At 38.7% G+C, this 20,643-nt stretch overlaps 1 protein-coding gene across 1 annotated transcript in view; it reads left to right on the forward strand.

The window, feature by feature from the left end:
- The window catches only part of ATF7IP (activating transcription factor 7 interacting protein), a 115,839-nt gene that overhangs the window by 67,700 nt on the left and 27,496 nt on the right, over window positions 1-20,643 (forward strand). The window contains exons 3-11 of the mRNA XM_059816433.1: window positions 4,785-4,868; window positions 9,019-9,164; window positions 10,356-10,493; window positions 12,340-12,405; window positions 13,106-13,179; window positions 13,683-13,771; window positions 15,098-15,736; window positions 17,304-17,371; window positions 18,722-19,024. Coding sequence (XP_059672416.1) covers window positions 4,785-4,868; window positions 9,019-9,164; window positions 10,356-10,493; window positions 12,340-12,405; window positions 13,106-13,179; window positions 13,683-13,771; window positions 15,098-15,736; window positions 17,304-17,371; window positions 18,722-19,024 — 1,607 coding nt within the window. The remainder of the gene's footprint in view (window positions 1-4,784; window positions 4,869-9,018; window positions 9,165-10,355; window positions 10,494-12,339; window positions 12,406-13,105; window positions 13,180-13,682; window positions 13,772-15,097; window positions 15,737-17,303; window positions 17,372-18,721; window positions 19,025-20,643) is intronic.

Here is a 20,643-nt window from a genome sequence, read left to right on the forward strand (position 1 = left end):
CAGCAAGCAGCTAATGTCTTGAGGCATCAGATCAGGTTGCTAGATGGGTACCTCCTGTGGGAGGGAGGCCCTGGTGACTGTCACCAGTCTCTCCTTTATGCACGTGGTTGGTTCAGACTCAGCTGGCTCAGATACCTCCCTTAATAGAAGATTTTCCTCTTAATGTGTTCCATCAGTGCTATACCTGTTCAGTAACTGCAGATTTGCAGGTAGAGAGGGAGTCTTCATTCTGTTGCTGGAAGTCACAGGCTTCTTACCTCCTCAATTTTGAAAATCTCTGTTTGTTGCGATTTTGAATATAGCCTCTAGCTGTCCCTATTTCCTTGCACTTGGGTTTTTGTCTGTGCAAGGTCATAGTTTGTCCCCTCTTTGTCCATTCTGCACAGTCAGCTCATCTTCTCCTACAGCTTCTTTGCTTTCTGACTCAGATCAGAGAGAGAACTTTTAGACAAGGATGGACGGTATTTTAGAGTAGGATCTTTTAGCCTGAAAAAAGAGATGGAGGATGGATGTGACAAAGATCTGTAAATGGTAAGTGGTATGGGGAATGACTATTTGCTGTCTTTTCCTCTACAAGAACCTCATGTATCAAATGGAGGAAAGGAAAAAAGTGAGAGGCAGGATCGAGGCATGGAAGAAGAGATGGTTCTCCATGTGGAGAACTATGGAGCTCCTTGCTAGCAACACTGTGACTGCTAAAAGTTTACCTACATTTGTCTTCTGTGGAAGAGGAATTTTTTGAGGGCTATCAAGCACAGAAACCCTAAGGCTCTGAATGTCTTCCACCAGCAATTTTTCAGAAAGCTGAGGAAGTGTAACTGGGACTGTGTAACTTACATTCTTTTTTTCTCCTTATATTCTTCCCTACTTGATCATCTACTGTTTCCATGAAAGTGTTGGAGATGAACGTGTTGGAGATAGGATCCTGGATTAGGTGAACTGTTGGTTTCACCTAGTGCAGCTGTTGCTATGTTCTTTCTCATACCTCATCTGTACACTCTCAAGTTTGACCATGTGAGGATGTCTGCCAAAGCAAAGCTGAAGTCTTTCTTTCTCAAATTGCTAGCACTTTGAGTGCATTCTAGACACCTTGATTCTAGGCTTCTCTTCAGCAATGGCATTTCATGCCCTCCAGGGACAGTTTGAAAGAGAGCTTACTTGTTACTGATCTTTGTTAAGGGAGTATGAAGTCAAGTAGCACACCCAAGTACAACCTTTTAAGAGTAAAGAATGCAGTTAACGTTTGAAATAATACAGCTTGTCTTCTAGAAAGTAGCATTTGAAGAGAACTTCAGAGTATGTGAATGGCAGATAAACAACTAAGCATGAGCGTTTGTTCCTATGTTGTGATAGAACTAGCTGCCAAAATTCTTGAATTCACAAACAGGAAAATAAGTTACACTTAAAGGGCACCGATTAAACCACTTTTTTGCAATAATATATCTAGTTCTGGTTTTTACTTCAAAAAGGGATAATGGAAGGCTTTCAGAGAGTTGCTGCAAAAAATATTTCAGCACTTGGGAAACAAACGTTATACTGGAAAGCTTAAAAGAACATAAGTTTTGTTCATCCAATAGAAGATTAAGGAGGTCTCTAATATCTGCAAACAGGACCTTAATATATGGTGGAAAGAGGTTTCTTTAATGTAGCAGGCAAAGACACAACTGCTGCATTTTTGATCCACTGGATCAACCAGAAATCAGGCATACTTCTGTCTGACAGGCTTTGGAGGACCAATTAATGGATGTTGGATTCATCAGTTGTAATCTTTAAGTCCTTTGTGGATTTTTTTTTTTCCCCAACTAAAAATGTGGTAATAAATAACTAAAGAAGATAATATCGTGCTTTGTGTTTGAATTACTTGATAATTTTACTTTTATATGTATTTTTTGACAGGCAGGAGGAGTTGTGACCAAATAACAGAGCAGTTCAGGTTGGGAGGGACCTCGAGAGGTCTCTAGTCCAGTCTCCTGCTGAAAGTAGGGTCAGCTGCGAGATTACACAAGGTAGCTCAGAACTTTATCCTGTTACGTCTTGAAAACTTCCACTGATAAAGATTGGACGACCTCTCTAAGCAACCTGTTCCAATGACTCTCCTCATGTTTTTCTTTCTATCAGTTGGAATCTCTTGTTTCTGCTTACACATGTTGTCTCTTATCCTTTGCCACACACCTTTACAATGAGTTGGGCTCCGTCTTCTCAAGAGCTACCTTTATAGGTATTGGAAAGCTGTTTTTAAGTCCCCATTAAGCTTTGTTTTCTCCATGCTGAACAAGCCCAGCTCCTTCAGCCTCTCTTACAGGTCATGTTCCCCAGCCCCGTAGCAGTCTTTTACTCCTTACCAAGAGATGGCATAATGAGCGCCAAATGAAGGACAATAACCACTTCCTGTGATATACTGGCTCTGTAAATGCAGCTCAGGGTGCTATGGACCTCCTTTGTTGCCAGGGCATGCTGTTGGCTCATGCTTTGCTTGCTGTCTATGTGAGTCCTCATAGCAGAGCTGCTCCCCAGCCATGCGGGCCCTAGCCTGTGTCATTGCAAGAATTCTCCCTTCCCAGGTGCAGAACTTTAGTATTTGTCCTTGTTGAGTATCATGAAGCATCTGTCATCCCATTTCTCCAGTTTGTCTAGGTTGTGATGATTCCTTTGAAAATACATGAATCTGTGATTTCTTCCTAAACAAAAATAGTCAAATCCTGTCATGTTTCATGGGAAAAATCTGTTTTTATAAAAACTTTTGGGTAGAGTTTGATCAAGGATTCACTACTTAGAAAGACTATGCTTTTGTACTTTCTTGTGATTGCTGTCTGTGCACATCAGTTCTAACCAATCTATAAGGAAAATGTTGTGGTTACAGGATTATGGAATAGTGAGAACATGAATGTGCAGTCCAGAGTAACTTGCAAATACTATTCAGATGCTCTTAGGCTTACTCATTCTTTTTATTTCCATTTATTTGTATATTTTGGCAGAACTGACATCCAGATATGCATCCAGTTAGTTACTAAGCAGATCTAAATGCTTGCAGCTGTAGAAATTATTGAAAGGTATTTTCAACTGTTTAGTAACAGGCGAACACCTAGTAAAAAAAACCCAAAACCCAGATCCACAGCAAATAGTGTGACTTATTAAGACAACTGTGTGTTAAATGTAGTGATAACTTAATGATATCATCAAATTACTATGTTTTTTTAAAAGGATTGCATTCATTGTTTCTGCCTGTCTAGCATCAGGATAATGAGATCGCAGCTTAAGAGAAGAATAAGCTGACAGCCAATCGTAAAATTATCTCTGTAGCATGGTTTGAACCTTCTTAACTAGAGAGGTTTAGCTGGGCATTGTGTTTAAACACTTTTAGTTAAATGAGCTGAATTTTTTCACAGAGTGATGGAAGTTTGTAAGGAAGGGACTTCCTTGTCCCTGAAATTACTTTGTTCTCTACATAGAACTCAAAAAGCTCAGCTTTTAAACTTGTAACGTGATAAGTTAAAGACATTCTAGGTCTGTGTATCTTTCCATGGAATAGTTATATCTTTCAGTTGAATATTCAAAATCTGTAAATTGTGGAAAAAATACTCTTGAACTTAGTGACTGTCCTTTAGATTTTTAAGTAAATTAGTCCTATTTTATGGATAACAGTTAAATACATAAAACTTGTAAGTCTTAAAAAGCTGGTGGAACTGGCACTATGCCATTTTATTACCTTAAAATTAAATCACATTGGTTTTGAAGAATTTATGTGGAATGAATCTTTATTATTTTTTGCATAAATTAAGAAAATTAAAAATATAATAATTTCAGTTTTTTGTTTTGACTCCTTCCTTTTGCTGATTTATTAGGCTACTTCAAATCATTCAAATGTTCTTCATAATAGAAGTAAAATTTAGTGTTAAGAGAGCATCAACTATATCTTTGTAGCCAGAACTTTCTCTAAAAAAGCTAGTAAACGCTGCTGTAATAACAATATGAAAATAGGAGATTGGAGAAATGTACAGATGAAGATGCGCATAACAGTGCTGATTTGTTCTGTTGTATTCTGGATAGATTTTAATGTAATCTTAAAAGTAGTAGTTGTATATTGTATCTACCAAGCACAGGAAGCAGCAAATACAGCTTGTACAAAACACATAATGATAGTTCATGGAACATATAATAAAAGTTTTCAGGAGGTGTTAGTATTTTTCATTTTAACCTGTCTGCATTTGGGGTGTTATTTCGGATTTTTCTTTATTTAAGAATTTCCTAAACTGTATGTTTTTAAATTATTAGTCTTTAATTGTGATACTTTGTATTAGGAAGAAACTTTTAATGAAAATTCATACTTGTTAAGAAAAGAAGAATCTAGGCCTTTCTTACCATACAAATTATAGGGTGAATTTGCTAATTGTAAATAAATAGAGAAACATATTAGTATTTTGTTACTGGAATTATCATACTTTTTTCCTAGGTGAAAAATAAATAATTTCCTGAGAACTTTAATTACATTAAAAATACATCATTTCATTTCAGAGGTAACTTTGAGGCATTCTGTTGATTTTAAACCTAAGCAAATCCAGAAGTGAATCTTACTGTGTTGTATGGTAGTTCAAATTTCTCTTCTGAAGGTATCCTCTGTTTGTTTTTTTTATCTCTGCATTCCCTCCGAGTCATACTTATTTCTCTCACTTTGCCCAACATGGTTTTTCATAAGTATTCTAAGTTAGCTAGTCAAAATAGGACTCTTACGAGACTTTTGTTAGGTCAGCATAAGTAACGCATGGGTTTTTTTCTTCTGTTTGTAGAAGAGGTGGAGGAGGAGAGAAGAAAGGCAAGTGAGGAGGATAAAGAAGAGGCCCACAAAGAAGGAGAGAAACACACGGAGAGAAGTATGTAATGTTAAAACTGTTACGCTTCACTGGTGGCATGTGTAAGAAACACAGAATCATTGAGGTTGGACGGCGCCTTTGGAGTTTATCTGGTCCAAAGCCCCTGCTCAAAACCAAGTCAGCTAGAGCAGAGTATCTCCACAGATGGAGACTCCACAACCTTCCAGTGTTTGACCACCCTCACAGCAAAAAAGTTTTTATATGTTTGAATGGAATTTCCTGCATTTCAATGTGCATCCATTTCTCTAATCCCTTCACTGGTACTCACTGAGAGTCTTGCTCTGTCTTTTTCACTCTCCACCCGTCAGGTAATTTACACATGTTATAAAATCTCCCTTAACCGCCTTCTCCAGCTGAACAATGCCAGCTGACATTTCCTCATATGACGGATGCTCCAGTCCATAAAATATCTTGGTGGCCCAACACTGAACTCTCTCCAGTATGCCCACGTCTTTCTTGTATTTAGAAGCCCAGAACTGGACATAAGACTCAAGGTTCAGTCTCACAGCACTGATTAGAGGGGAATAATTACCTCGCTCGACCTGCTAGTGAAGGATGTTGTTGGCCTTCCTTGCCAACAGGGCACATTGCTGGCTCATGTTCAACTTGATGTGCATGAAGACCACCAGGGCCTTTTCTGCAAAGCTGTTTTCCAGCCAGTCAGTTCCCAGCTTGTACTAACTAACATGGGATTATTCCTACCCAAGTGTAGGGCTTTGCATTTCCTTTTGTTGAACTTCATGAAGTTTATGTTTGCCTATTTCTCCAGCTTGTCAAGGCAACTCTGAATGGCAGCATAACCATCTAGTGTAGCAACCACTCCTTTCAGTTTTGTATCATCTGCAAATTGCTGAGGATGCCATTATCTAGGTCATTAATGAAGATGTTAGTGTTGGTACCAGTATCATCCGCTGGTGTACATTACTAGTGACTAGCTCCAACTGGACTTTGTTCCACTCATCACAGCTCTGGGAGCCCAGCAGTTGAGCCACTCTGTTTATCTAGGCCATACATCATGAGTTTGTCTCTGAGGTTGTTTTTGGTGTCAAAAGCATTACTAAAGACAAGATAAACAGCATCCATCCACTGCTCTCCCCTCATCCACCACGCCAGTTGTCTCATCATAGAAGGCTATCAGGCTGGTGAAGCATGATTTCGCCTTGATAAATCCATTCCAACTATTCCCAGTCACCATCATCGTAATATGTTTAGAGATGATTTCTAGAATTACTTGCTCCATCATGTTCCCAGGGGTTGAGGTGAGGCTGACCATCCTCTAAATCCCTGGGTTCTTCTTAACCTTCTTGAAATCAGAAGAAAGCAAATGTCACTCCTGTCCTCAGGAAGCTTCCACTATGGCCACAGCCTTTCACAGGTTGAGAGTGGCCTTGCAGTCACCTCAGCCAGCTCCCTTGGCACTTGTGAGTGCATCCCTCTGGCTTGCATGGGCTTGTGTATGTCCAGTTTGTTTAAATGTTAACTCCGTGCTCCTCCACTGAGAGCAAGTCTGCCTTTGCTCCAGGCTGCCCCAGTGGTCTCAGGGAGCTGGCGTTGCTGAAGGCAAGTCTTCTCATTAAAGTTTGAGGCAAAGAAGGCATTGAGTGCCTGGACTTTTTCTGTGTCCTTTTATCAGTTGCTCCCCTGCCTCATTCAGCAGGTTTTCCTTTTGCTGCTGGTATACTGGTAGAAGCCCTTCTTGTTGCCCCTTCATGTCCCTCATCAGATTCAGCTTAAGGTGAGCTTTGGCTTTCCTAACCCCATTCCCCACCATATAGTGTATTTATCTTTCTTGTAGGTCACCTGTCTCTAGCAGATGGGGGGCCTCCAGCCCTGCAGGCAGGGAGTTACTCTAATATGTGGTGCTACTGCATGGCTGAGGCTTAACCAGTTCAAACATTTCACTGGGCACAGCTCCCAGCCCCATATCTGCTATGAGGGCGCTGAACCAACTCTGTCATTGTCCTGTACACCTGCAGGCAGAGCTGGAGCTGCTGTCCTGGTGCTTTCAGCCTTTGTCATCATGGGAGTCTCCACTTCCCATCTGGATAAGCTCAGGCTCTGACTGTACCTCCTTTGGTACAGTTGGGGGTCGCAGTTCTTGAGGCTGCAGGATCTTGGAGTATATCCAGTCAACCTGATGCTCAGCATTTCTGATGCTGTGCCATCCCCTAACCTCCTCCCATAGCTCCTTTAACTTGGCGACACAGCTCTCCCACTAGTTTGCACCTTCTGTAGCCAAGAAGCTCATCTGCCTCTGTCATAGCTTTAGCCAGAACGGGGGCCCCAGATAATCCCTGCAGCCCAAGAGTTGCAAAGCGGTATCTTCTCCCAAAATAGCTCAGTCTGGATGGAGGCTCTGACAATACCAAGGGAATTGTTCCGGTGGCTGCTGGAGACCACACCATGTGACACATCACCACCGTTACTGAGCACAGGGACCATGACCCCCTTCTTTGCACCCCAGTGTGCAAAGTCTTACATTTGCTAGCTGCTCTCTGAGACCTGCGCTCTAGGCCCAGCAGTAATATAGGCCTCTTCCTAGTACCTGCTGAAAGGGTGTTTGAGCCTTCATAAGGAATCAGCTGGAACATAAGCACAAAGCACCCTTTGATCAAGAATAGCTGACACAGGTAAATAGAAGCTGCTAGAGTTTCCTAGAAGTCACAGCCTCCTGTAGATATCCTGTCCACTAGTAGCAAGCACCCTGAAGCTCTTCAAAGAAAATCAAACTGCAGTAAAATTAGATGTAGCATTTGCTTCCGAACAAATTACCTGAACATTAAACATGTTCTGTTAAATATGTAAGTAGCTCTTGCATGTTACAAGAGCATGTTGTGCTGTTCAGTGGTTAGGCTTTTTCTAAAGAGACTGACTGGGAGTAGGAAGGAGTTACAGGGACAAATAAATTTGTCTTCAGTAGGCTGGAAATAGTGTTCTAACTATTCAGATTTTTTAAAATTTTCTTTCTACAAGTTCTTCTGATGCATGGAAAAAGCTGGAGATGTAGCTTTTTGTTTGTTTGTTTTTCCACTGTTTACTGCCATTCTGAATTTTAAAAAGGAAAAAATCATACCTTAGACATTATATTGCTTGCAAATATTCAGCATTCTGCAAATGTTTATGAAGAGCCCTGTGGCCCTGTAAAACTTACCTAAAATTTGAGGACCTACGCTTTCACAAACTTTAACAAGTAACCCAGATTGTCATGCAGAATTTGAAATATTACCTTTTAATAATTTTTAGGACATCAGTGCATTTTTAGTGCAACTCTCTCAAAAAAATAAATAAGAAACCATCAGAAATCTGTCATAAAATCAGACTATAAGAAATTTGTGACGTTAGAAATACGACACTCAGTGTATGTAAGTAAAGAAAAAATAGCAATGAAAAGTCACTATTTGTTATGCTGTTTCAGTCTCCAGTGAATTTTCTTTGATGTACTACTAATTCTGTCTTTCTGAATCATCTTTGGGGTGGAGGGGTTGGGGACTATGGTCTTTGGTGTTTTGATGGTGGTTGGGTACACACAGTATGCTCTGTAGCTTCCCTTCCTGATAATTTACCTAGGCTTGTTGTTTTCTATGTGGATCTGTAGAGGATACAGTGCCAGGAGATGGAGGAGTGAATGAGGTCTCTTTTTGGTTCTTTCGTGGTTCATGGCTGTGGTGAAAATGACTTATTATAATATAGTTCTATTTTGAGCCTGTTCTTTTATTAGATTTTTATTTTCCTTCCTGTAGTTTTATTTGGCTGGAACCCTGAGAAGGGGATTCCTTTTTCAGAAGAGGGTTTTGTTTTGCTTCTTAAAAGCCATGTTTCATTATAGGATGGTGCTGATAGGAGCAGGAGGAACTGGAGGCAAGTTCTGGGAAAGGGAATGGTGGTACTAGAGCTGTTTTGCATTTGGAGCAGTAGTTTGGTGAATCACAAAGCAGAACCCACTAACAGGGCAACAAGGTACAAAGACCAAAGGGACTGTTGTTCTGCTTTGATGTCATGAAACATCTTGTTTTTCCAAAGGCGTTCTTACTGGTTTAGGATGAAAAAGCTTAAACTGGGGACAAATGAAACTTCATAATAATCACGGCGTTCTGCAGATACCTGTTTTTTCAAAGGTTCCTCACGAGCAGTTGTATCTAATTTGTTCCAGGTGAAGTGTCAAGGAGAAAGCGTTCCAAATCTGAGGACATGGACAGTGTTCATTCTAAACGTCGTCGGTGCATGGGAGAAGATTATGAAGCAGAACTCCAAGTAAAAATTACAGCCAGAAGGGATGTTGACCAAAAATTACAAAAGGTAGAATGGAGGTGTAGTGCGAAGATGGGAAACACACACTTGTCACTTGTGTTACCATCTTTGCATTAGCTATCCTTTCCCACATGCTCCCTGCCCCCCCAACACGTTCTCTTTTTTGTAGTTGAAAATTGGTCGTAATTCAAATAACAAAGGTGACTTAATTCGTAGAAAGTCCTATATAGTCCTACTTTTAAGAAGAGACCAAATATCATTTGGAAACTGTGCTGCAAGAGTTGTATTTGAAATGCGTTAAATATTTAAACTTTTATGTCTCATGTGACCATAGATGGAAAATCTTAGCAACGGAGGTATTTCAGTGTGGTAAAAGTTTATATATGGTGAGCTTTATTGTGTGCCTAGCTTTAAAGAAAGTCTGTCTCCAAACAGGAGTGTAATCAACATAGCGTTTTGCATATTTTTATAGAGCTGTTAATTGCCTGATTGCACCGTTGGCATGTGAAGAAGCCTATGTTCTTGCAGAAAAAAAGATAGATGTGCGCTTCTTCCATTAGTTAGTTAGCTAGCACATGTTGTAACTTCATTTATGTAGGATGCAGAAAACTGAACCATGTTTGTTGCTTGTTTATTTTTGTTTCCTAAGGGGAACTTTTGCACTGGAATAGGTGTAGCAGGGAGAAAACATTTAAGTAATAAGTGTATATAGTAAACTTTGCAGAAATCAGTCTCTTCTTTTTCCATTTTTAGCTTCTGCAAGAAAAGCAACACAGGGTGTTGCTGCTAGGGGAAAATGCATCTCAGAAATAAGGTTTTGTTGAATGTCTTTAGTTTCTGTTCTTTGAATGCCAGTGTTCCTCTCAAAAACAGAAAAGTAAGAGGGAAAATTAATTTGTGTAAACACAGCACTTTATGAAAATATCTTCTATTGTTAAGGTTCTTTTTATATGTAATAAGGTTTAATACATTTATCATACTGCAATGAAATAAGTTTCTTGAATTAATGGCAAAGAGGGACCATTTGTATTTGCCAAAATAGATGCAGAAACTTTTCTTAGCTGTGCAACCACATGCTTATTGGTGACTATGGATTTATTTGATTGACAGAACACAACCATTGTCATTGTTCTGTTTGTAGCAGGATACTTGTTAAGAATTGGGAATATTTTTATAGATGGTCTCCCAAATTTTGAGGTTACATTGCTATTTTTCTTTTTTTTACTAATAATTTTGCAGGTTATCCAGAGACTGTTAGAAGAAAAACTTACTGCTTTACAGTGTGCTGTATTTGACAAGACTCTGGCGGACTTGAAAACCCGAATAGAGAAAGTAGAATGCAACAAGAGACATAAAACTGTGCTTACTGAACTACAGGTGAGTGTTTGTGTGTTGAACTGCATACTAGAGTCAAATTTAAAAACAAGTTCCTCACCATTTAGTAGTAAGTCTCCTATAGGGAACCCATTTTGACTTCACAAAGGAGGGGGCGGGGAGCAGCAAATACTAATGTTGCTTTTGAGTTGTAAAATTCTATTTCCCTACTCAGAAAGAAGAAAGAAAGCAACCAATTAACCAACAAAATAACTCTAAACAAATCTTCCTTCTGGCAAACCAATTCATTAGCTGGGTTGCTTTTCCACTCTTCTGTTCCATTTAGACGTTCTTCAAATAAATGTCAAGTATGAAAATATCTAATGTCTCTATGAAGCCAGAAATTTGCTTAAAAATGGAAAAGTGCAGAAAGGAGAGGACAATAGCACTGGACTTTGTAGAATGTTCAAACAAGAAACATCACATGATACTTATCAATGTTACTTCCCCAGAAACTAAATAATTATGTTCTAGCAAGGAAACAAATGGCTAGTGTTGAATGCAGTATGGTTTCATGCATTCTTTATGGACATGATGTACATAGTGGTGAGGTGAGGAACATCACAAAAATCAAAGAATTTTGAAGCGACAAGGCAATTAAAAGCTTATGTCATAAGAAATTCCAAACAATAAATCCACTTTACTTTTAACATTAAAAAAAAATGGAGTTTGCCAGACCAGTTCGTACTTCATAACTCTTCCCCCTCGCCATCCCAGACATTTTATGTTGACTTTTTGTTAAGTACTATTTAAGGCGCTTTCAGTATACTTGTTTATCAGTGTCTTTAGCCATCAACTACAGTGTGACATTAATAATTTCATATAGGGCTGTGAATGTGTTGAAGTTCATATATTCACAAACTAAGCTTACATGGCTTTATTATGCAAGTTGCTTCAAAAGGCTTCTGCATTGTAAAAGATAACAGAAATTGAAATATAAATGTAATTAAAGGCAGACTATAATTGTAGCCTGTCATGTTGCTTTGTAAAAATGTGAAAGAGGCGAGGTTTCTAAATGGGTCAGCTTCTTTTAGGTAAGAAGTTCTGAAATCGTAGTATGTGAAACTCACTGACTTTTAAAAAGTTCCATTTTTCTAGTGCTAACCTAGTATTTTCAGTAAAAGAATTAACCTCTTCTTTTCTGAGTTTGGGGGGAAGTAGTACCTGCTTAGAACAAGTGGCACAGCTAGTGCCTCCAGAATAAGTCAGCCATCAGAACTGTAACCTAGACAGGGTAAATTAGGATCTTGAAATGCTGAGGTAGTTACAGGAGGAATGGTCACCAAATAATATATTGAGGGAAGCACAGTGAGTAAAAGACAACATGTAAGAATGGTGATGACAATGAACCTGACGTCTGAACATGAAATAGAGTAGAACAAAGCTGACAGTAAGGTGTGTGTGATATGTAGTATATCACTAAGAAGGAGAAATAGGATAAATGGGGGAAGAGTAGATAATATGAAAGCAAAAAGGGGTGCATTTTTCAATATGGTTGGTACATAAGGCATTAAAACAGTCAAGTGCTTTCAGTTGCATTCATTCATGCAGAATATTGCGTGAACCTCTGCAGGATGGGTTCTGCTTGTGCAATTATGAATAGGAAGTAAAATAATTCAAGTTGTCTCTAAGATATCTTGATTGTGATACACGTGTGTGTCTTTCTGCTGCTCTGAAGTAATGTAGTTGTACTGTATTTCAAGGAAGAATAATTTCCTCTGATATGAATATAGCTTTTGACTTGATGTCCTAATTATATATCTTTTAGTTTGTATAATTTCTTTGATGGTTCTGGGGGAGGATATTTATGGTTTTGTTTGTTTGTTTTTTTCATCTTCTTCCCATTTAGGCTAAAATTGCTAGATTGACAAAGCGGTTTGGAGCAGCCAGGGAGGACTTGAAGAAAAGACAGGAAGTAAGAACTAGATTTGTGTTATTTGTTTTTCTGAGTTAGCCTAAACCTTGTCTTGAAAAATAAAGAAATTTTATATACAGAAAGCTGAGACCTGGTTGTTCAGCGGTGTTCACAAAGTAGGTTTGTCTAGTTTGGTTAAAGGTGGTTATGTGAAAGACTAGTCTTTTAACATCTGTCATGTAATGCTGATTTGTATGGAAGGTTCTTTAGGCATTATTAGTGTGAAAGCACCTTAAACTATATGTAAGTAAATGTCAGTTACTTCAATATGAGGTGTACAGAGTAAATAGGAATGAATCCCAATACTTTGATTTTGGGGTGGAGGGGGGAGAGGAGAGGAATGGATACAAGCAATAGTATTTCTCTGTGTCTAGAATGAATATTTTGGATTAATTACTGTGAAGAAGTGGAAGCTAAAAGTCCATTAAAGTTCAAGAAGAAATTTTGATTCTTATGCTATAACAAACTGAAGGCAAGAGACTTATAAAAAGAGAGGACGTAGGAGAGGGAGGTTTTGGGGGGTTGTAAAACATGTCAAGTTCTCCTGCAGTGTTGGCTCCAGAAAATGTATATCTCACACAGAAATGAATGAATATGAAATAAAATGAAAGCATAAGTTTGCAAGCTGACTTACGATTGTTTTGTTATGGTTTCTCTCTCTCTTTCTCTCTCTCTTTTTTTTTTTTTTTCCCCCTTTTAGAATTCACCAAATGCAATTCTGTCTCCAGGGAAAGCAGCAAGTGACACTGTAAACACAAACAATGCAACATATCGGTAAGCAAACCACATCACTGTGACCATGTTAAAATTTACAATAGGACACTTGAGATACCTAATGTAATGGATAATCCCTGTATTTTCTTTCTCTAATTAAAGTGCTTTTCCTTCATTGCTGTCCAGTTGTGAAATTTTGTTTTCTTTCACAGAAGTCATAAATGGCCAGTATTGAATCCATTCATAGGTAAACTGAGATGAGTGGTGTTTCAGTGGTTGAAAAATAATGGATAAAAATGGAAGTTTAATTTCAAGGAAGGGAAAGTTCTCATGGTGAAAGGCAAACTTGGTGCAAGCATTTGAAAATAGACAAATAATTCTGCAATTTTTTTAGTAGGGGAATATCCAAACTTAATTTGCATAGGGGGTAGTAGATAGATGGGTTTAGGAAATATCACTGAAAAGAATAGCTGTAAAATAAGGGGGTTTTTTGTCATTGTGGTGTTCATAATTATACTTGGTGTGGCTTATTGAGAAATGCTAACTGACACTTCCTTCCGTAGAAATGCTGGCACAGTGAGGCAGATGCTGGAGTCAAAGAGGAATGTAGGAGAGAGCACACCAGCAACTTTTCAAGCCCCTGTGAATGCAGGTAAGAAACTGCCTATGGACTACAAACACACTTCTTAAGTTCTGTTGCTTTCCATTAAGTAACTAACTAACTGAACAAAGCAGAAATGGGTTTTATGACTTCTTTTTTCTGGCAAAAATCATTATTTTTAGCTCCCTACCACATTCCCAGTTTATATGTGTGTAGTGTGCTTACGAGGTAAGGGGAAAAAAAAAATGTGTTGATTTGGCCAACCAGAACAGGTGAGTAAATTCAGCAGGCTGTTTGCTGTGTATGGCAGCAAAACTTGCAGTCTGCTGAGAATTGAAACACATGGCTCACAGGCCATTTTTTGTACTTGATTATAGTAGGATGCTGGTATCTTCCCCTCTAACTAATGGCTACAGAAGTTGAGTGGGGAACTAAAGGAAGTCATAAGCCGCATTTCTTAAGGGAATCAAGTTGAAAAATGGAATTCTTAGGTTAGAATTTTATAGGGAATGTAGAATCAAGATCACCAGTAATTACATTCATTGTAGTCACACCATCCTTGGTTTTAAAAATAGTTTACCTAATATTGAATGCTGTTTTTTTTTCCACAGTATCATGTCTTAGTAGGCATATGCTGGCTTTCTGTAGTGTATTATGCTTCTGACCTTTAGATTTAATCATGAAATTTTGTTGCATAAAAGCGAGTATCTTCTCTGACACATGAATCCTTGGTTTCAGTAGAACCTTCTGGATACAAGGTCCTACCTATACAAAGCAAGTTAGTCGTAACTGACTAAGTTTTTCTTTTGTTGTGTTTTCTGAAGGACCAGTTGTTCTGCAGTTTCTGTAATGAGTGTTTACTCTGCTATATTTCATGTATTTTCAACAGATAAATCTTGGAACTTTCTTCAAGCCTGTTTGTGTCATAGTTCTTTGTATATCTTAATTTTTTGCCATTTGTATATAGTTCTTTCAAACAGAAGTACAGTATTGACTGTATCTTTAACTAGGCCATTGAATATTAGTGTGTACAACAGAAAAAGAGTATCTATAGCCTCTCTTTGCAAAAAGTTAATAATATACTACATTTTTCATAGAATAATAGAATGGTTTGTGTTGGAAGGCACCTTTAAAGATCATCTTGTCCAACCCCCCTGCCATGGGCCAGGACATCTTTCACTAGATCAGGTTGCTCAAAGCCCCATCCAGCCTGACTTTGACTTTACAATGATAGGGCATTCATAACTTCTCTGGACTACCTGTTCCAGTGTCTCACCACCCTCATCACAAATTGTTTCCATTTGTTGTGTTGGAGTGAAACTTCTTACTTGGTTCCAATACTTTAAATTTTTTTTTTTTTTTTTTTTTTTTGTGTAGTGCCAGCTTCCAGTCTCGCTGCTCCTCCAGCAGTTGTCAGTGGACATCCTAAGCCTCAGACTCCAGTGACCTCCACCAGCTCTTTAACAACAACAGTTCTTCCCACAGCTAACACAGCTACGGTTGTAGGCACTAACCAAGTGCCCAGTGGCAGCACTCAGTCAGTGTCTGTGTCATTGCAGTCTTTGCCCGTCATCTTGCATGTACCTGTTGCAGTGACATCCCAGCCTCAGCTCCTGCAAGGCCACACAGGGACTTTGGTCACTAACCAGCAGTCAGGCAACGTTGAATTTATATCCGTACAAAGCTCATCTACAGTTGGTAGCCTTACCAAAACTACAGTGTCTTTGGCATCAACTAACCCAACTAAACCAAATAACAGCCCATCTGTGCCCAGCCCTGGTATTCAAAGGAACTCTCCAGCCAGTGCTGGGTCAATAGGCACAACTTTGGCAGTACAGGCTGTTTCCACTGCACATCCTGTTGCCCAGGCCACAAGGACTTCTTTGCCCACAGTGGGTTCTTCAGGACTTTATAATGCTACCAGCAGTCGAGCCCCCCTACAGATGAAGATTCCCCTCTCTGCATTTAGTAGTACAGCTCCTATTGAACCACCTGCTGTTACAGCGCCCAGAGTGGGTAAGTTATGCTTGAATGTTGACACTGGGAAAGGAGAATAGTTGTCAAAGGGAAACACAAAACTCCACTCCTTTGGAAATTTGTTTGTTAGTGTATTTTACTGAGATGTTTCTTCTGGGTTGCCTTTCTGTTGAAACTGTCAAGATCAAAATCATCTCATGTGTTTCAGCCATTGTTGAAAATCATCTCTCCTTAGAAGCAGTCAGCAGTGTGGCTCTGTAAGCTTTGTTCTATTTAGAACTTGATTTATGTAATTCCTAGCATGAAATCAGAAACTCCTATTCTACCATTAACAACTTGGCATTTATTTTTAATATAGCCTCTCAAAATAATCTGGCTGCCTTTCTAAGCAAAGACATACTGAAAGGAAAGTATAATCATTAACTTAATTTTCACAACAGTTAAAAGTAAAAAAAAAAAAAAAATGGGGGAAAACCACAACTGAATGCTAACCTAGTTCCAATGAAGTACATTCATTGTATTTAAAATAAAGTCTCTGAACACAATGAATGTTCAAATACGGTATTTAGATTAACTATTTTAAAATGCTTTCTCTCCATCTTTGGACATGCCATGATGATCCTCTGCACTTCTGATTTTACATACCTTGAAAATTTTTTTCTAAGAGGTTCTCAAGATTTCTAAGTCAGTTGTAATTATACCAAGTTTGTCATTGGCACAATGCTAAAATAAACTCAAGCAGTGCTTGACATCAGAACTAGTTTTATTCATTTTCCCATCTCTAAGTAACCTGCGTTAAAATACGTCTTCCATAGAGTTGGACAGTTCTATGCTTTGCATTGATTTTTAGCTCTAAAGCTAATATAATGATTTAATACAACGTAAAAAGGGTTGTGGCACAGTGACCAAAGGAAGGGCGAAAAATGTATCTCATTTTCTGCAGTTCACATAGCTTTACTGTATAACCTAGTAGTTTTCTCACCAGAATTGAAACACTGCTTTGGGCCAGTACTGTTGCTGATTAAAATGAAAAGAATGAGAAGGGAGAATTTGGATTTAAACGTTCACATCAAATAATCAAGCAACTTTTGCTTAAGTTGCGAGTGTAGAGATACATGTTTGACTGAGCTAATAAAGATACTCAGTCTCCCTGCACAAATTGTCTCAGTTATGTATTTTGCAGTCTGTTTAACCATCTGTTGTTCAGTCAATTTTTTTGTACAAAAATGTTGAATAATTGTAATTTTTTTCAGTTTACATACAGAGGGAGGAGATGTTGGAGTTATGCTTTGTCCTCAGATAGGCAAGGGAATTGTTCATAAAATATTTTGAATACCCTGTCAGACTTTCAAGGAAGGAAATATATAGTGCCTCGAGGCTGGAAAGCGCTATTTTGCTTTTCTGTATCTTTTGTTCCCTCTGAAAAATGGTAGTAATCAAGCTTGAATACTTATAATTGAAAAGTAGGGCTGAAAAATGTTAAATGTGCCACATACTGAATGTTTAGTAGCAAACAATTTCGAATATTGCCTCCAAATTTGTGCAGTGGATAGCAGTGTTTAGTACTCATTAGATGCTGCAAATGAACGATTTCTTGACCCCTCAGAAAACCAGGCAAGCAGGCCATCAACAGATACTTCGACAAACAAGCGAACTGCTGAGGGAGCAACACAGGTAGGTTGTTGATTATGTTTCTATATAAAATTCTAAAGTTACAATCCACAGGAGAAAAGTTCTTTGCCTTTATTGCTCATAATGAAACAATTTTAGTTTATTTTTTGTGCCATCCTTTCTAGTTTCTGTCCATTTGTATTTTTCTTTTTCTTCTGATCCAGAGTATTACTTGGAGCATAAGCTTCTGATGATCTTTTCAGAAGTTTTCTGATGGGATTTGTGTAAGTAGATGAGTTGGTAATTCAGGAGCACACTAAAAATGTGTCTGATACAACAGGCCTAACATACTAAAGAAAACCCTGCCCAGTTTTTGTCTGAAGGGCTTGAACTTAAAGCTACAAATATTTTGTAAATTATTGCCGCTCTCTCATTTCCACACTAATCCAGAAGTTACTAAGAATTGGAGTTCTAATATTTCCTTGCCATATGTCATAAAAGATAAAAAAGAGGAAACTTTCTTCAGGAATAACTAGTTCATGATAGAGGAGAACTTGCAGTGCTTCTGGATTCCTCATCTAAGATTTGTTGAACTTGCTTTGAAATTAAGCTATTTAAAATTACTCGTAATTAATTTTCTTTCTGCATACAGATATTTCACAGAGCACCTCATACGTACGTTGCTGTTAACTGGAAGTCATTTTATTAAGGGGAATAAAATTAATTTCTTCTAGCCAAAATTTCCACATTTAATAGTGTTTCAAGGTACAGTTAAATCTGAATTGTATTTCAAAGCAAGAAGAAAATATACTGGATAAGTCAGAGAAATAGTCTGGCAAAGATAACCAGTATTATAGAGTATAAACTGTGCCTCACTCTACCTTTTTATTAAGGCATTTCATAAAGAATGGTTGTTTAGAACTCCATTTTTCAAAGATACCTGTGGATTATAGCTATTAAAACGTTTGTCAGTACTTGATATGTAGGAAGTTCAGTACCAGAATGGATGACGGATGTATGGTTTTAACATTTAATTTTCAATATCAGATGCATACTTTGGAATTTTTCTTCTTTGGTAGAGCCTGAAACCCGGAAAAGATTTTGGAAAAACAGATTGTGTGTGATAGTGGTATTTAGCAATGGAAGGTGGTGAGCAAGGAGGAGGGAAATAAAAGACACATGATGCTTTCCGGTTTTCAGTCTTCTGTTACGGTGTATGTTTCTAGGTTTGCTTTCAGTCAAATCATTTAAAGCATGTGTAATGCCATGGTTAATAAAGAAGGACCTGATGCATTTTAATTGGCTAGTGAGGTATGGAATTGACATGCCATATCATTTGAAAAATTCAGTTAATGCCACCTGCTTTTTGTTATGTGAAATCCAAAATATTGTGTATTACTCCGCACTTCACAGCTCTCAGAACAAAAAGTAGTTCACTGTATGCCGTATACCTGTGGCATATTTGATGGTACAACTTTGATCAATTGTTTCGAAAAGCAGTTGAAACAGGAAGAGACTTCGTCAGAAAATAAAGAAGCGGTAGAAGCAGCACAGACGAATTTTAACTTCCCCGAGGATGTCCTCTTTGGCTTGGAGGAAGAGGAAGAGGATGCTAAGAGTATCAAAAACACCCACAAGCAGACTGGCTGGGCAGCTAACCTATTAAAACAATGGCTGGCCAAAAATGGCAAGGATCCTAGCTTTGAATTGGTCCCAGTAAGTGAACTCAATGATATCTTAAGAGAGTTTTATTACACAATAAGGAATCATGATGGAAATACCTACAGTGTGGCAAGCTACAAGTCAATGCGTGCTGGCTTAAACCGGCATCTCAAAATGCCACCTTATAATCGTCAGATTTGCTTAATGAAGGACAAAGAGTTTGCTAGTGCAAACATGGTATTTGTGAGCGTGCTGAAGATGCTGCGCATGCAGGGAAAGGATGAGACTCACCACCATCCTCCTATAGCTGCTGAGGACTTGCGTAAGATTAAACAATCTGGTGTGCTGGGATTGCACAGTCCCCTGGCACTCGTCAACAAGGTGTGGTTTGATTTGCAGTTGCATTTTGCCAAACGAGGGAGGGAAATTTTAAGAGATCTAGCTCCAAATGCTTTTGTTGTTGAGAAGGACAAGAACGGGCGTCGATATGCTATGTTTAGGTATCCTGGCAAAGGAAAAAATGGAGAAGATCCTCATAAAATGGGTAAAATGTATGATATGCCAGGGGACCCAAACTGTCCTGTTTTTTCCTTGGAGCTTTATTTGTCTAAGTTGCCTCCGGAGCCCCCTGCCTTTTACCTGCATCCTTTAAAGCTAACATCAGAGCAAATGCAAGAACAGCCTGTCTGGTACAAAAGAGAACCTATGGGTGTGAACTACTTAGGTACCATGATGCCCAGGATAAGTGTGGCAGCCAGGCTCTCTCAACGATACACCAATCATTCTCTCCGAACTACCACCATCCAGCTACTGTGTGAAGCAGGACTGGGGCCTAGAGAAATAATGGCAGTGACAGGCCATCGCTCTGAGTCTGCTATTAGACACTACTGGGGAGCTGCGGAAGTTCGCTACAGGGCTTGGTCAGATATAATGGAGAATAACTCTCCCAATTACCTATATAGCAAGATCCCAAATGAAGTGATAAAAGAATCACTATCTGGTGCCTCCACCTCTTCTATAAACCATGTTATTCTAGAACAAAACAAAATTTTATTCCCTAAAAAATCTGTGGTGCCACCTGGCACTACTTCTGTGACTTTAGTCCCTGAGGGGCACCCAGCTCTGAATTCCAAAAGCCCCATCCTGTTGAACCACAGTTCTTCCAAGGTGTTTCTCCCCAAGAACATGGCCAGTGGGAACCCAACTGCCAGTCCCATTCAAGGCTGTTGTAACGAACCTGTCTTTATAAAGCGTGTGATAAAACAAGAACCAATGACCTGATGCTTCTGTAATGGAACTGATTTCAAATGAATTGCTAACATGGAAAAATTACCAGATTTGTTTTTTCACTTGGTCTACTAAGGAAATTTCTTACAGTCTAGTTCAGCAAGAAGTATCCTGTTCGCACTCCTGAAGTGAGCTATGGAACAGAAACTTAAACAGAGCAGGGCTTGTAGTTTGTATGACTTCTGTGGCAGCTGGGACTCTTTAGGTGGCTGAGCAGAGCTATTTTAAAAAAAATGAAAGGGAGATACAGATTTCCACTTAGCTGAAGAGCTATGCTTTCTTCACTAAGTGCATGGCTTTTCTATTTTGTGAAGAGTGTATTTATTATACCATTTTGTGCCTGATGGCACTAATGTAGCATCTTACAAATCAAATACTTGATTACT

The sequence above is a fragment of the Gavia stellata genome, chromosome 4, assembly GCF_030936135.1.
Source record: "Gavia stellata isolate bGavSte3 chromosome 4, bGavSte3.hap2, whole genome shotgun sequence".
NCBI lineage: Eukaryota > Metazoa > Chordata > Aves > Gaviiformes > Gaviidae > Gavia > Gavia stellata.